The sequence below is a fragment of the Protopterus annectens genome, chromosome 8.part0 (assembly GCF_019279795.1).
Source record: "Protopterus annectens isolate FY-2018-M chromosome 8.part0, PAN1.0, whole genome shotgun sequence".
In the NCBI taxonomy this organism is placed as follows: domain Eukaryota; kingdom Metazoa; phylum Chordata; order Ceratodontiformes; family Protopteridae; genus Protopterus; species Protopterus annectens.
In genome coordinates, this window is record NC_056741.1 from 406,236,405 (window position 1) to 406,255,130 (window position 18,726).

At 34.5% G+C, this 18,726-nt stretch overlaps 1 protein-coding gene across 1 annotated transcript in view; it reads left to right on the forward strand.

Annotated features, from left to right (window-relative positions):
* Positions 1 to 18,726, forward strand: part of CA14 (carbonic anhydrase 14) — a 449,592-nt gene that overhangs the window by 337,977 nt on the left and 92,889 nt on the right. The window contains exon 8 of the mRNA XM_044079914.1: positions 3,258 to 3,384. Within this exon, the coding sequence (XP_043935849.1) occupies positions 3,258 to 3,384 (127 nt within the window). The remainder of the gene's footprint in view (positions 1 to 3,257; positions 3,385 to 18,726) is intronic.

The window sequence follows — 18,726 nt, forward strand, 5'->3', positions numbered from 1 at the left end:
AAGCTTTCTGCACTAGTTATATGAAATAATATGCTGCATTTAGAAATATAACCCTTTTTTATACCCACTTGTTGTTTGTCTTTTCGGCTTTTCCCAGTTAGGGGTCGCCACAGTGGAACTCCGGTCCGCTAATGATTGGCAGATTTTTATGGTGCTGAGTTGCCAGCCCAACGCCCAACCTTCAGCGAAGACATGCCCATTCACGCATGTCTTTCGGAGGTCACTCGACTGCGGGGAGGACATGCAGACTCCACACAGAAGGCACTCCAGCTGAGAATCAAACAGGAGAACCTCTTGCTGTGAGGCAACAATGCTACCGCTGTACCGCTGCGGCTTGTCTTTTTTTATACCCACTAATTAACTAAAAATCTAATAGGCCATCATGATAATTACTGATTACTGTGCAACTGAAGTATATTTGAAAAACTCAAACCACACACCTACATATGCTTTTTTCTCAAAGTAATTTTCCAGAAGTGGACTGGATTGGTTTTAACACAGTGTGCCAGAAACCTGAAATGATGGACACATGGAATAATTTTTTCACTGTTTGGAAGATGCACTGAATATCAGTTTGTTAGCCCACCCATACGCTATCTTTAGTAAGAATGAAAAGGAGATTCACTAGCCAGTGAAAAGAAATTAAGGGCCGACTGATGTTTCAGTAGAATCTATAGTCTGAATAGTTTCTCTCATGCATCCCTAAACCATGGCAGTTTGCCCCCCACCCCCAGACAGCTGGGGATTTTTGTTTTCATTCAAAGGCTTATAAAATCATTGTGATAAGGATCTAAGATCACCTGATAAGTGAGATGTACAGAACATTATTTCTGTTGCAGAGCAATTCCTTAACCACTAGGTAAATTGCAGTGCTGAGAAATTTTTACCTAAGAGGACTATTGCATAAAAGCTAGTTTGTGATTTAGTCCTCCTCTCCTTTCCATAAGGTGTGTTTTGAATAATTAATTAATAGCAGTTTATTGCCTATGAAGATCTTATATAGGTACTTAAATGTTATCATTGGTATTGTGCTGTTGAGATAGTAATAGCTATCACACTCATAGTCTCTGTGTTTTTCCAGATTAAGTCCATACTGGAGAGACATGAGTATGGAAATTCAAAAATATTGTAAATAAGAAAATGGCCCATTAGATATGAAAAGAAATTATATAATGAAGCAGGTAACAAGCTTTCACCTTCAGAGGCTTCATCAAAGCTAGTGGCATCTTGATATATACTTATGACAATCCAGACAGAAAAATGTCTCACATAAGGTATGTGCAAATGGGACAGCATTTTTATGGATAGCTTTTGAAATCATAAGCTGAAACTAAGTTGCCAGTCTATTACCAATAGATGAATAGTTACCTATAATTAAAGGAGCAGTGCAGGTAAAAAGTATTTTGCAAAGTCTATTAAAATCCTAAAAACAATCACTATTTCTTGGACAAGCTGTGTGTTTCATCAAGCCTCAGCGAGCCCCTTATTTATTACACAACAGAAGAATGGCTACCAACTCATGGGAGAGGCTGCCTTACATTCTCCCTAAGTCTATTGCATAAGCCTGAGCTCTGTATTACTAGTCTTTCAATGTGTGTGAGTCTCAGAGGTATATTGCTCAAGTTCTTCTAGGAAAAACATAGATGGGAGTTACATTGCAACTATAATATATTTTATGCAAACAAAGTAATTTTTGGAGGTCTTAATAATATCCAAAGCAAAACAAAATATGTTTTTAAAATATAGCACAAATCCATGCAAATTGACAGAATAAATGTTGTGGTTGATACATTCAGTCATCTGTAGTGATAATCACCAGCAGACCAATGGTGAAGATAGACTTACCCTTTACTAATAAGGTTTACCTTTTATAGTAAAACTCGAGTGGATTAATAGCACTGAGACAGAATAACTAATAGGCAGCAGTCATGGGCTGAGTCTGAAAACAGTACATTAAGATCAATGCTCTACCCCAGTCAAGAAAAAATAAATTATCACTGTTATATAACACACTTGTTTTACCCTTTTAAACGACCATTATATAGAAGTATACATTTTCTTAATATGTCTATTTACAATGAAACAGCTCAGTGGAGAAGTGTAGTTGGCATATTGTGCATGAACATATGGTTTTATATGCATACATTTATGCAGAACACAGTCAAATTTAATTTATGCAGAACACCAATCATATTTAATTTATGCCAATAATAGCACTTCTCTTAAACAGATACAGTTCTGCTTTTTCTTGTGTTCCACTTGCAGATTTTGTTTTTAGTTAAAAACTGAATAAAAAATTGTGCATGTTTAAAAGGTTCCCTATTATATGATTGAAGATGCATTCTTTCGAATGCTTCTTGAACGAACTTGAAAGCACAAAATGGCAAAATACCGAAACAGCATATAAGTTCATTCTTTCCCTGGGAAAGAAATCGCTTGGCCGCCTTCATTATTCTGCCGTTTTTGTCACTGTAGTGCGATCTCGGAGTTGGTATATTTAAGGAGGGGGTGGGGGGCACAGCCCCCCTTGTTGGGGGGTGTTGGGGCAAAGACCCCCACTTTATGTAAGTGTTCGCTGATTTAATATAGACCCATTTAAAAGGTATCTAAGATGCTACAGTATAGGTCAATACTATTTTAATTAGTTTTGTGAATGTCTTCAGCTTGTAAAGATGGCAAGTTTGATTTGACTTTGCTAACTTCTGAATGGATCTCCTTTGACGGTAATCATAATTTTCACTACAAAAAAAAAAAGATTCTGTTTAGCCAATCAGATAAATTAATTTGGGTGATATAATCTATTTAACCAATCAGATAGCTTGATTACAGGAATATATATTTTAACAATTTATTATATATAGTAACTGACAAGAAAGGAATTGTAATCTGAGGAATTTATCATGGAATAAATAATACAGTCTATTTAGGTTGCTAAAGAGAGACAGCCAATGTGAGCAGAATTATTGATGGTCATTGAAGAAAATAAATGTTTGAATTTCTGATTGCTGTAGATATTATTTTGGAGGGGTATTCAGAGATGGCTTTCGAAAAATACTTATGTAGCCTTATTATGTATAGCTAGGACAAGATTACAAACACAGGCTCATGGTCAGTAGCTTTATGTGACATTTCTAACAGTCTCTGAATACCCTCCACCCATGTCACAGAGAATATTGACATTTCTGTGGATTAGATAACTAAAGTAGTACTGTTTTTTTTTTTTTTTTTTTGCATTGACAAACTTTTATTTCCTTCAGCTTGGTGCACTCCAGAATATGTTGTTTTCTACAGAAGTTTCTAGAACGCCACCCATTCCACTAGTGAATAATTTTCGAGAACTTCAACCTCTGAATATGAGAACAATTTATTCTTCCTTCCCACATGGTAAGTGTTTTTCTAATGTATTAGGCAAGTGATCTAAGAAAGACAGGTTTATGCTGTCCTGCTGGTTATAAGACAAGATTTTCATCTGTGACAAGCTCAGAAATGACTTGGGCATGGTAAGGCTATGGTAGCATTAAAGTCACTTAAAATGATGTTCTTTTAATGAAAAGAGGTGTATGCGAAATGATAAACCCCTTGTGATACTGAACATATTACCACAGACCTGCACTTAGAAAATATCTTGAAGATGGTCAGATGTTAGATATCATTGTTTACTCTGTCTCTGTATAGAAGAGGCATAACAACCATTTAATCTAGAGTTCTGTTTTACAAATGATAGTCTTTTCCCTGTTATCTTACATATACCAGAATCTGCTACTTGTGGGATTAGCCACGGTACTAGGTTTGGGACTAAGCGAATACATGTGTTGAAGGTGTTGGGGAAAGATGCTTCTATAGGTGAAAGTTAAAAAATGATAGATAGATAGATAGATAGATAGATAGATAGATAGATAGATAGATAGATAGATAGAACCTTTCAACTTGTAACTCCAAATTTCATCTTGTCACAGAGACTTCATAAGGGATCACGATTCTTGATGAGGTTTCCTTGATGAGGTAAAAGCCTGAGTGGCTAATTACAAGGAAGCTATATTTAAGTGTTGTAAGTCAAAACCACATATTTCCATTTTCTTTTTAGACTGGTAATGAAACCATGACTAAACATTTGCATGGAATGGGAAAACAGTCAATAAAATGTATTTTTATGTGTTGCTGGAGTGTTTGTTTTTCATGAGCGATTGCAGATGGCTTTATTAATGTGTAGTTTCCTGTAGCCCAGGGTAGAGGATTTAATTCCTTCCACCTTCATTGGCCTACTGTATGACTGAGCAAATAATTTATTTCCCTGGTCACCATTGAAAGGGACACTTGTCTTCACCAGGCTTATTTGGTCAATATATGTATAAAAATTATATATATATATATATATATATATATATATATATATATATATATATATATATATATATATATAATATTTGAGCTTGCATGTGCCATACATAAATTATCACTTTTGGAAATTACTGCAATATGTATACCAGACAACTGAATTTACATACATTTTCAAATCAGAGCACATATTTATTTATCTGAAATTGGTTTACTAAGTAAATTTGATAACACCAACTGCCTTTGACAGTTGTCCACAGTAAAGTAGCTAACTAGATGATATAATATAATATAATATAATATAATATAATATAATATAATATAATATAATATAATATAATATACTATAATATGATATAATATAATATGGTTTACCTATGTCCCATAAAAATACAATGATTTAATTGATGGTTTTCCAAAAAAGATAAATTCTGAAAACTGCCAATTGAAAAATAATAAAAAACACAAAAAAATATTTTTAGAGGGGGTCAAGCCCCACTGTACCCCCATGTGGAACCTCTGGCCCCAACTCCCATAAATTATATATAGCCACTTCCTAGTCTCACCACACCACAGTGTAGAAAATGGCAAAAAACCTTAAAAGTGTACCACTGGCTTGCACTAATCAGCACATTGCAGTAAAACTCACTGCGGTGTTGCATTTTAAACTAAACAGCACCAAAATAACAGACAGCAATGGTTTATATATATATATATATATATATATATATATATATATATATATATATATATATACATACATACATATATACATTTCTGCAGGGGGGGCTTGATACAGTGGGGTTAGGAAATTAACTTTTTTCCCACTGTAGTGCGAACTTGGAGTTGGTATATTTAATATATGGGGGGTGTGGGGGTGGAGCCCCTTACATGGGGAAACGTAGTAAAAAGTGTGTTTGGTAGTTTGGTGTCATTATATATGGAGTGGATGCTATTTTCTTGTGATTTGTAGTGTTAGATGTTATGCAATTCGATGTAATGGATTTTAGATGTTTTGGGTTTTAGATGTTCTGGTCTCAGTATTATGAAATTAGATGTTATGGATTTTAGATGTTTTGATGTAGACCCATAAATATATATATTCTTCCATTTTAATATTGGCTTCAACCACATGAGGGTCATCGGGAGCTTGTGCCTTTTCTGGCAATCAGTAGCTGTAAAGAGAAACTATTTCAGGACTAAATGGCAGTCATTCATAGGATGTGCATATACTCATAATAACACTATACACATGTGGGGAAATGTAAGCACCTATCACATGTCTGGGTGTAGAAGTAACAAAAAGACCCTTGTAAAAACAATTTGACACAGAGACTGCATCCAAGTTTCACAATAAAATAATACTAGCTAGGGATCAAACTGGAGATCCAAATGCTGTAAGGTAGGACTGCTAACTATTAAATTGATCTGGATTCGTCCGGCAGTTACTGCAAAAGACTGAGGCTCCAAACTGTTAAGGAGCTGTTTCCTATAACCAAGGTACTGAGTTTGATTCCTTCCACCTTCATTTGCTTACTGTGTCCCTGAAAAGGGATACTTGTGTCCAGATGGTTTACCTGGTTAACAAATATATAAACTAAAAATACTACATTGCAATAACATAAATTACTCTCTGATGTAAATCCAGGTATGGCAATTGTGATCCTCATCACAATGACAAAACTGTAACAGTGAATTTGAAGAATCTATACAGTGTCTGAGATTGGTATACATACTTTATAAGACATTTCCTACTCTTTGGTACAGTGACCTTGAAATTAGTATGTATAGATTGGAGGGGTGTCAGGGGTGTAAAAATGCAATGAATATTATAACAGCAAGTTTCATAAGTCAGTACTAAGCTAACTGCCCTTGTGAGCCATTGTAAGCCTAGCCAATTATCCCTTGTGATATTTCTTAAAATCCCATCCAGTCATACCGGTTCTAAAGGGGCTACCGAAGATACACAAAGGAGCCTGGCCCATACCAATGAGACCGATAGTGTCAGGAGATGGTTGGATAACCTCCCACATATCGATTTTTCTGGAGAAAATGTTACGACCAGTTGTTAATAGTTGCCCCACCATTTTGAGGGACACGTACCAACTATTAGATAGTCTGAACAGCATACATCTTGACTTGGATAGGACACAATATTTCCTCATCACCATGGATGTGGAGAAGTTGTTTACATCAATCCCCAATGAGGTGGGGATACAATATGTTAGAGAATTGTTGCATAAGACAACAACCTTCTCCAATGATAGGATTATATTGGTTTGTCAGCTGTTAGACATTATTTTAAATAATAACGTCTTTATGTTTGGTGACAGGTATTTTTTACAGACATGGGGGGTGGCCATGGGCACCCCCTGTGCGAATACCTACGCCAATTTAGTGGTCCATTGGTGGGAGCAATTGTTTCTATTCCCACATGAGTCATCTAGGTTTATAAAGTATTACAAACGATTTGTGGATGACATACTGATTGTATGGGAGGGCACCATTGAAGGTTTTGACATTTTCCTAAGATACCTTGAATCAACAACAGATTTCCTGAGGTTCACCAAAGAACACTCATCTGAACAGGTTCATTTTTTAGATGTTACACTCAGGCTAACTAGTGAAGGTAACATCATACCAACCCTATACAGGAAATCGGTGTGGAAAAATGCAATTCTGGCGTACGACAGCATGCATCCCAGGCATACGTTTCAGGGCATAGTAAGAAGCCAATTCACTAGAATATCTAGACTATGTCCTAATCAACAAGATCTGTTGAGAGAAGCTGAATCAATGGAGACTTTATTCAGGGATAGAGGGTATGACCCGGTAATGGTTAAGAGGATAAGACAGGAAATCTTAGGAAACATAGAACCACCGGATCAATGTGACTTGGTAGTTTTAGATCAGCCCACATATAAGAGATTCTATGAACCCAAAACCTATGGCAGTATGGTAAACTACACCATTAAATACACTAGTGATGTCGAAAGTATCAGACAGGTAATAAGGAGGAATTGGAATGTCCTTGTCATACACAAACAGGTTAGAGACATTGTTGGGGTCAAGCCTAGGTTTTGCTATAAGAATAGCGATAACCTTAAACTGTTGCTATGCAATGATCAACATGTCACTAACATTGGAGACTCTAGCAGATTGACCCTAGGAGAAATTGTGAATAAAGGTACGTTTCCTTGTCGTCAATGCAATAGGTGTAATAGTATATCTAAGACACAAATATACCAACATCCTTCTATGGATATTATCTTTGAACCTAACCAATATGCTAACTGCAATACTAGAAATGTGGTGTATCTAGCCACATGCTCTTTATGTACAGCCTTCTACGTAGGGTTGACCAAAAGGAGGCTAAGAGATCGTATCTACGACCATCTCTATGGTATTCGTAGGCAAGATGAAACCAATGCTTTGGCCAGGCATGTGAAAGAATACCACACACATTTTTTTACTTTTAAAGTGTTGCAAGGATTGGTGATGAGTAAGAGGGGGGGGGGTGACAATGAGAATGCTTTAGCTAGAGCGGAGTTGTATTGGATCTTGAAGTTAGCAGCACATTTACCCCCAGGGTTGAATAGTTGTATTTCTATCAAACCCGTGCTAATGGAGAGGAAATAGCATTACCTTCAATATGTATGCATGTTATATATATTTTTGTTGGATATATTAATCATTATTGATGCATGTGATATATGACTGGTTAGAGCATTTTTTACCGCCCTCTATGTGGTTACATTGGGTTTTAGGAATGAGCATAAGTAATTTATGTCTATATTGCTATAGATTTAAGTAATATCTATGTAATTGATAGTTGATTATAAATTGTCACTGACTATCATTTTTCACCTTTATTATTTTTTAGTATATTTTTTATTTCTTTGTCTTCATATATTCTTTGTCTTTATATGTATGTATTTTTAGATTATGCATCTTATGAAGGAATATACATTTATATAAGAGAATTTTAAATGTTTATGATGCTAGATTTTTTATATGTATAGTTAGAATCTTCTAGTCAGATATTTTACATAGTGTATGTAGCATTGGTTTATAATCCATGGTCTTGTACAATCTGGACTTTATAGAGAGATATATAGTTTAATGTGGAGGGTTAGTTATTCGGACACAATGTTTTGTGTCCGATGGGTTGGTTATATATATGCTCCATACTTCATCTTCTTGTTAACAAATGAGGTATGGGTAACCATATGTTGGTCATTATTTGGATGCATTTATGCTACTGTTTACAAATAACATGGGTATGTTTAACATTGTCCCAGTTAGTTGATTTTAATATTTACGGAGTTTTTTATTGTTAAGGTAATTGTCCGGCGCTATCTGCCAGAGTCACGTGTTGGCCTTTGGAGGCTGTGATGCGGGCATTAGGACCGGATATCAGGTTAATTCCCTTTATGTTGATTGATCAAGGGGGCTCCCGATATCATTTTACTTTTATTAGTTATAGTATTCTTTGAAGATTTTGACGAAGTATGGTTGCTTGTTGCAACAGTCATGCTGCTACATCTGCTGGCTTATGGAGACTTTATGAGATTAAGTGCATGTGTATAGGTCCTATCGTCAAGTTCGGGACTTCAGCGCAAGGCTGTTTTGTTGTTTCCCGTTTGAGTTTCTATTTCAGGACGTCCATTGTTTGACTGTCTGAAGGATCTTACGCTGTTCTAGGATAGATGTATGTTTTATCTTGGTATGTACCATACTATATTACTATAATGTTGATTCTCCTCATGGCTATATATGGTAGTGGGAGACTTGTTTTTTCTTACCTGATGGTAGATCTAGCATCAGTTCTCAAATATGCGCATGTTTTATTGGATTATCTTAATGTTGCCATCGCGCTCATTTTATATTTTCGGATAATGAGAGATGCCGCTTTGATGTGTGCAGAAAAATCTTTAGTCCTGTTATTTTAGTTTTGGTTTGTTACTTTTGGTTTGGAGAACCTTGTTTGTTGTGGCTAAATGCAATTAGTTTGAGTGAAGGCTAATAATTACATCTAGTTGGAGTATTAACAAGTTAATTAGTTAATGATCCCGCCAAAAAGTTTTATATTTAAATGTAGCAACATCTCTGTGAATGTATCTGATGAAGCGTAGCTAGAACTACGCGAAAGCGCTCATTCCTTCATGTTAATAAAGTATTTTGGACTTTTATCGTGTCTAATGACTGGAATTCATCTATTGTAAGGACTTGATCGTGTTGATACCTCCTACTTTCATTTTTATATCCCTTGTGAGACTCAAACTCTGCAACTTGTGTTTGTAAGGCAACCACCTTAACCATTAGGCCACCTTCCCAACCCATAATGCACTCTTCTCTTACTGAATCTCTTTCTGAATCTGTAATGTATATTTCAAGGATCTAAAACTTGCAGAAATGGATGTCATGCTAGTGATAGGGAGTTGACAAAAACATTATATGCAGAAAAATGTTAAAGAATTTTCAGACAATATGAGCTTTTCCTCTGGAGCCCACATGTTGCTGGCAAAAAAATATGATAATGCACACCAGACAGTAAACATGAAATAAACTCTCTAAATCAGTATGACTTATCTTAAAGCTACACACCACATAATGATAAAGCAACTTTGTCTTCAGTGGTGAAGAGAATTAAAGATCTTCAAAGTCTGTGAGGAATGGTGAGATACTGGGAGCACATGGGAAATTATAAGATTACTTTCAAATGTAACATCATATTCTCACCCTTTCTCTTCCCAGCCCTTAAAATCTACAGCACAAGCTGTTAAGAGAACACATTTTGCCAAGGATGGGAATTTTCAGCAAAGGCTTTGTAATGTCAAGAATGTGTAAAAGGTAACCCACTCCAACAGTAAGCTTAGTGTCATTGGCAGTTAGACTGCATATGTTCCTGTGAGCACTTTTAAAATGTTTACTTGTAATTCATGATATTAGAAGTTTTTATTTTATTTTATTTTGCTTTTGTTACCGGGTTTGCCCAACTGGGTTTAGTAAAAAAAAGAAACACTTTTTATTGGAAGTTCAGGGAGAAAAGCTCCAACATATTACAAACATTTCTAAACATTTAGTATTATACATGAATAGACATTAAGTAATATGTATTAACAATTACACATATATTTTACTAATTAGATTATATGCAGGTGAAGATAAAGGCAGCTGTTACAGTATAAAAGTTACTTATGCATTAGTAGATGTTAAAAATTGAGCATTTGAAAATGTGTGTTTACAGGGTTATGATCAAGTCTCTGATCACAGCCATGTTATTTTGTGTGCAAAGCTCGAGAAGTGAATCTGGGCATCCATGCTGAGAACAGATAATAACAGGTTACAATTGGTAAGACCTAATCATAACCCTTTGTAGTGCATGGAATCTTATCTACTCTATCCACTATCAGTTACAAAATAAAAAAAAATGTGATGTATTTTACTGGATTTGAAAAACAGTAAAGCACTTAGCGAGTTCTGTCACATAGACAGCAAATAAGGAATAAAATCAGGGACAGTTTTTAAACACTGCCATACTTTAAAGCTACTTAGAGACTAACATCTGCAAACTTCCATGGACCTAGGAGGAAAGATATTCAGGGACTGAAAGAACATCCCTTCCCTTATACCCCACTGTAACAGTGCTTAGGGGGTATGTGAGATTTGCTACACACCTTTGAAAGTGCTGTTACGGTCGGGTCTCACACTACAGTAGCACTTAACAAGTTTATCTTTTCTCCAGTTTTGGAGCATAATCATGACCCTTCATGCACTACATACAGGGTTATGATTGGGTCTTTGGCACTACATACAGGGTTATGATTGGGTCTTTGTAACCATGGTATTGAGTGTTCAAGACATGGATGCCAAGAATCTCAAGAGATGAATCTTGTCATCCGTGTCAGGCTTTAGAATAACTGCATTCTATGTTATCTGAAACTTTGCTTGCTCTACACAACATAGTGTAAATATTTTTAAAATTAATTACTAAATGTTAATAACATTCTACAATGGTTGCTAAATCAGAGGACTTTGAAAGCAAAGATAATAGAAGGAATTTTTATGTCTCAAACATTCCACAAAGAAATTAAGATTCAGACCGTTTACCATTTGCTTACATAATTGTCCAAATTCTATAATTAACAAAATGTCAAAGGTGGAAAACAAAAAGTTTATAAAGCTTGAATCTATAGAGCTTTGGCTGTCATGTCCATCACACCAGAGGTATATGGTTATTTATATGTAGCCCATCCTGTTTGTCCATTTATTTATGGACTACCAAAAAATCATAAGAATATTAGCCATCTTCCAATGAGACCAATTGTTTCTGACTCTCAATGGCCTACTACAACTATATCCAAGTATTTAGAGAATATACTACACCCTTTGTTGATCCATAGTAAGAGTTATATTAAATATTCTAATCATATGTTGAATGATCTACACTACTATGTTATGCTTAATAATGCTGTTTGGTAGCTTTGGATATTAAGTCATTCTTTATAGTTATCCCTAATGGGATAGGTGTTGAATTTATTAGATAATTTTTATGTAAACCCAGTGGCTTTCCATCTAACAAAATAGAACTCATTTGTAGGATGTTAGAGATTGTGCTAGAAAACAATGTTTTTTTTTAATAGTGAATATTACTATCAGCTATTAGGGGTAGCTATGTGAATCCCTGTAGCCAATAGTTACACAAATTTGGTCCTAGCTCAGTGGGAGGAACTTTACATTTATAGTGAGGATACACCAAGGGTTGCATTTCAGAATAATAGCATTATTTTATAAGCATGGATGATAATTTCTTTTTATGGCCAGGGGAAATAGAGAAATTAAATGGATTTGTTGAACATTGAAGTTATAGAGCTGATTTTTTTGCAATTTGAACTTAAATGTTCTCATGAAAAACTAGATTTTTTGGACATAAGTTTTAATTGTATTGAAAATCAATTACGTACAGCTATTCGTAGTAAAAATGTGCAGATAGCATGCACCCTAGATATATTTATAAGGGTGTAGTTAAAAGTCAATTCTTTAGAGCCAGTAGGCTTAATTCTTTAGACAAAAACTTTGTTAAAAAAATGGAAAACATGGCAGCAGATTTTATAAACAGAGGATATGATTTGAAAATGATAGAAGATACTATGAAAGTAGTAAGTTCTGTGCATTTTATATCTGGTAAACCTTATCTATTTGGTAATGAGTATAATCATACAGGGCATGTTAATCGAGCAAGTAGGAAATGGTCTCTAGGCTGCTTAACTAAATATAATAAACATACACCCAGTATTAAAGCTATAGTGGAAAGGAACTGGGCAATTCTTACTTCAGACAGTAATTTAAATAAAATTCTGAGTGACAGATCTTTTTTTGTATATAAGAAAGAATGAAATCTTAAACAAATGTAAATTATAAAGATATAAGAAAGAAACAATTGTTTAGATATGAATAAATCTACTACCCCATGTTTTAATTGTAGTTTTTGTAGATTTATAAATACTGATAAGTGTTTATCCATCCTATAGCTCAAAAAAATATTTTAATACGTTTGTCACATGTAATTTGGAAAATTTTATTTGTCTAGCTAATTGTGTAAAATGTCCATGTTTCTATATAGGGAAAACTAACCAAAGGTTGAAAGATAAAATATCCTCACATCTGTCTGAAATAAGTAGGAAGATAGATACAACTGCTTTATTTAGACACATACAACAATTAGGTGAGGACCACACTTTTAAATTTAGGGTTTTTCAGATAGCTAGTTTACATCATAGAGGTGGGGATATAGTGAACAGAACTGAATTGGTTGCGTATAGGCGGATTAATTACTACAGAGCTGATACACACCCTGGTATTAATACAATGACTAGTCTTAAGCCTATATTTTAAAAAAAAGTATTATTATATACAATAGTTTAGTTTTGGTATAGTTATTATTTTATAGAGTTTTAGGGTAATTTATTGCTATTTTAAATGATGCATTTTAAGTAATGCATTTTAAATAATGCTTATTGATGCTTTAACACTTTTTTGCTGTAAATTGAAAGTATAGTACCTTAAATTGTTAGTATTCATTATTTAATCATTTAATTATTTACTTATGATATCTGATTTGATAGGCTGGCAGGGTAATTTTAAGTAATTTTACATATATTTAAGCTGTGTGTGTTCTACACAGATTTTATGAGCAATGAGAAAGAGTGTTTTTGGCTCGAGCGCTTTGTGTTTTCTTATTTTGTTCTAATAAAGTGTGGCAATGTGACATTTCAGATCATTGATTTGTTTGGTTTTAATGCATCCAAAATCTCACTCTCTCCTTATTTCTTCCACTTCTCCACTGCTTCATCATCATCTCTTTCCACCTTGAATTGAAGTCTTCTACTCATGTTATATACAAGAGCCTTAACTGTGTAGATCTAAAATAACCCTTCAAATCAGGTAATCCTAAAACACCTTGTTGTATTGGAAGGATAAACTTATCCTACTTGACTGTTCCCCCTTTTCCATCTGAGATAAAATCCTTCAACTCTTTATTAATTACTATCCACAACTTCTCAGCTGGTTGATAAATGTATGCCTGACCTGTTCATAAATCTAAAGGGACTAAAACATTTTTAGTGCTTATATCTTGCTATCCGTATCTATAGACAAGAGCTTCTAGTTTTTCAATTTTTGTATATCTTTTGTTTAGTCTCTTCCCACACATCCTTAGCTGTCGTAAAAGCATCCTTTTTAACACATACTCCTAAATGTTTCATTTTATCATGGGTATTGCTGAACCAGTTCATGTGTGGGTACATAGCTTACAGCTATAGGCTTTGTTTTATATTCATTCATTTTATATCCTGAAAAAAATCTGAAACCATCTCAGAATGTTCCATATCTTCAATATGTCCTTTTTTGGTTTTATCAGGTACAAAATAATATCATCTGCAAACAAAGCCAACTTTTCTTGATTGCCATACCAATTATATCCTCAAATTTCTGAATCCCTTATTTTCTTTGCAAATAGTTCTAAATATAACCCAAATAACAAAGGTGAAAGTGTAAACCCCTGCCTGGTTCCTCTCTTCAGACACAACTTATCAGAGAGGAGCCCTCTCACTTTGATTTTTGCCTCTAATCCCTAATATATCCTCCTAATTATCCATATTATTGTATCAGGGAATACAATTGCTTTCATTGCCCTACTCATACAATCCTAGCTTACTCTATCAAATGCTTTCTCTGCATCAAGACCCACCAACAATAGTGGTATTTTCTTATATTCTGCTTCCCTCTGTATCATCAGTGTTCTATTAATGTTGTCAAATGTTTCTCCTCTTCATAAAACCACACTCATCTATCAATCACTGATCTGTCTACCACACATCTATCAATTTTGACAACACTGCTGACATTCTTTTAGCCATTATACACATAAACACTTTATTATCATGGTTTAAAATTTAAATGCACCAATATGAAGCTGGATCTGATGGGTCTACCATCTTCAGATATTACAGCCACCACAGCTTTTTTTTTTCCAGAATGTTGGTGCTCTCTCTCTCTCTCTCTCTCTCCCCTTTTAAAATATAGTTAAACAAAACTTTCCAGATCTTTTTTTTCTTATTCCCTTCTAGCTTCCAAACTTCCAGTGGAATATCATCTATTCCTGGATACGTTCCTGCAGATTGGTTATACATCACAATTTTTATCTCATCTCCTTCTGTCTTAACTGTTAATTGTTCAGCCTCAGCCTCTAACCTTGTCATGTTTATGTCTTCCATAAATACTTCCATTTGTGCTTTTTCCTGAATTCCACATTTCTCCGCTTTATACAATTTTTTCATAAAATTTCTGAAATATCTCTAACACCTGTACAGGATCTCTGGTTGTTTTTCTTGTTAGGTTTGACAACAACTCTTTCTACTTTCTGTTGCCTAAGTTGTTGTTCTAAATTTTTGTTTTCTGGAGTTATTATTAAAAACAGTTGCTTAACAGCAATCTTTCTAAACTCATGCATATTATCCAGGTACTCCCTTATTTTCTCTTTAGTGCTCTGTAGTTGCTTATCTTCTTGTTCTGTGTGATTCCTGTTATTCTGAAATACTTTAACCTTTGTCACCTTCTCTAAATAATTCTTGATAGTTCTTATTCATATCTCTTTTTATTTTATTTCTACCCTATTTTAAACTCCATTTTTGTTTTAGCCTACTAACTAGCTATAATGTCTGAAGAACTTTCTATCTTCCCTAATAACTCCTGAATAATTTCCACTACTCAGTCCTTAAATTCTTTTTTAGTAGATAGGTGAGGAAGCTACAGTGTCTCATGTGTACTTCATTAACCTTCATTTTTATTTTAGTTATTTTGGCACATGATCTGAAATAGTTATGACATTTGTGTCAAAGTTCTCAGTTAAATGCACATGTTCCTGTGAAATATAATTTATGTCTAGTCTAGCCCAGTTACTGTACTTTGGGAAATAATATGTAAATTCTCTCTGAGTTCCTACTACTGAATTTATGTCTTCCGTACCAAATATGCTCAGAAAATTCTTCAGCAATCTACCCTCTTTTGTTATATTTTCTCTTCTAGGCCTCCTGGATACATCCTCATGGTTGCAAATCAAATTCCAGTCCCCACCTTTAAGTAATATTCTCTGCTGAAAGCTGATTATTTCTCCCAGTTATTTTAAAGCTTCATGATAGCAGTTTTAGATAGAATATAAATACATGCCAGCATAATCCTTCTCCCTTGCCAGTAGCCCCTTACTGCAACAAATATATCATTATTATCTTTGTTCCATCTTACATCATTATTGGCCCCCTCTAGCAATTAGTATAAGTACACCCCTTTTCACTTATCCCTGATACCCTGCTGAATATCCATCCTAAAATTATTTCTTTATCAAATTTACATACTCTTTTCTTTCCAAATGTGTATCCTGTAGCATTATTTGCATTCTGCATCTCTTAATATAAATCAGTAATCTTTCCTTTTTGTTTATACCTGTGAGACCAGTCACATTCCAAGAACATATGGAAAGTGTTACTGTTATGGCAAGAAATAATTATTCCCACCTATTATATATGACAGCTTACTCAGATGTTTATTTTCAGCTTTTGTTGTACATGCACCCACTAATGTTTGGCAGATTGATCTTTTATGCTGTTTTTTGTCTTCTCCATTTAAACCTATGTCACATTTCACAAGAATTTTTGTTTTAATGAAAACCCTAAAAAAACACCCCCAGAACCTATTAACTTAGTACAAACACACAAAACTGTTTACATCGTCAGGTAATGAAGTTTAATCCGCCTAATAGGAACAATTGTCCCAAACAGACAGCTGAACACACAAGCATTATCTGACCTAAAATTAAGGTTATCTATGCTAAGATGCATGTTACTGCCTGTGTACCTGCTTATGCTGCCTGTTCTTGTTTTATCTTTATTCCCCTCCCAGATGTGAAAATCAACTTGCAAGCTTTCAGAAAACAGTAACTTTTAACCTTAAAGAAATCTGTACTCTGGCTTTTAATTACCCTATGCTCAGCTTGTCTCCATGGAAACATAAGAAAAAAACTGTAACCCTCAGCTGCAGGTTTCTAAAGATATACAGAATCTGTACTGCTAAAGGATATATTTTCAATACATTCAATGTTCTCTTATGTACTTACTTCCACTTAAAACTTGCTATTAGATTAAGCCAAGGGTCTTAATCCAGACATTCATATATTCAAAAGTAAGATAAAACATATTAGTTCTACACATATTATGATCCATGTACTTTTACATCCTATCCTCCAACTCAGCAACCCAAGATTGCAGCCTATTAACTTTGTTTTTGTCCAGTCTGTTTTTCGTTTTACATAATAATGTCTACATTTCTTAATACTAAAATGAAGAAATAAAGAAAGAAAAGCTTCCATTGACTTTAGTAAGAAAGAAAGAAAGAAAGACTTCTACTGACTTCAGTATCTTTATCACATACAAGAATGTCTGATAATGCTTTATTATATAATATGTAATTTATATCATGAAAAGTTTTATAGAAAGTACTGTTAAGAACCAAAATTGTTTTACTTATAGTTACCATTTTCCTTCCTCTTCACTTCCCCGTAGTGCTCTTCTAAGCAAACAAAGGTCCATTTTTTCCACTTTTTCTTGTACAGCCATATTTCACAAATGGGATTGATGCTTTGTAACCTCACATTTATTCACTAACTTCCTTGTTGCTAGTCTTCTTCCTGTTCATTTCCATCTCTCATCTCTAGACTCTGCTTCAATTCCAATATTCTCCTGATTCTTGTAGTCAACCCCTGCATTTTTCTCTGTCTCTCATGCATTTTTCTTTTGAACTTTGAAAAAGGTTTTACTGGCAAAGTCTCTCTATAAGCTTTACTACCAGAAGAATGGGAAGCAGAGTCCCCTTTTGCTTGATTGCTCACTGTTTGTTGAACAGACTTTATTTCCTCCTTAGCTTGTTCTGCATCAAAAAATTACTTTGATCCTCCAGGAAAAAAAATATTTTGAAGAGAGCTGGATACAGCAGCTTGAATTTCACACCTACCTCTTGATATTCCCTGATTGCTGGAATAAAATTGGTTCTTGTCTGCCTGGCATACAGTGAATAATCACTTTCCATAAAAACTCTACTGTCGCCAACTTTGAATACTTTGCCCTTCTGCCTCAGTTTTGTCAGGATCAACTCTTTCTGCTGGTAGCATTGCTTCTTTACCAATACAGGTCTTGGCTGCTTTCTCACATCCAGGACTGAGTATACATATGATATACCCTTTCAATTAACAAATCCTGCTGTGGAATACCAGTCCAGCTGCTTATGTGTGCTGTCATAAAATTACTACAGTCTGTTCCTTCTAGTTTCTCTGGTACAGCAGAAAATTCCAGGTTATCCCTGTGTGCTCCGTCCTCCAGTTTTACCATTTTTTGAAACATCTTTTCTTGAGTAGTCTCATACTCATCCTGCCTTTTTTTTCATTCCAGTTTCTGATTTTATCAGTTTGTCTGAATATTTGTTTAAAGCTTTTAACATTTTTCCACCCTTTTTTTATTTGAGTTGATATACTCCTTCAGTGTTTCATTTATTTTAATCAGCTCTGAGCATATTTGACACATTTGTACCTCTAGATTACTGGAAGCTTTGTCTTGCACCAAAGATGGAGCTTGAACAAGATTCTCCCTGTGTTTTCTGTTCAACTTTTCAGTTGATTTTTTCAGGATCTCTGAATTTCTTCTTTGCTGGTATCCAGGCATTGTACTTCCTAGCCAGTAACTGAATTTACTAAAAATGGCAGAGTTCTTGGCCCTTATTTCTCAATTTCTTTTTTCACAATGGGAGATCTGAACTGAAGCTGTTTATCAGCATGCAGCCATC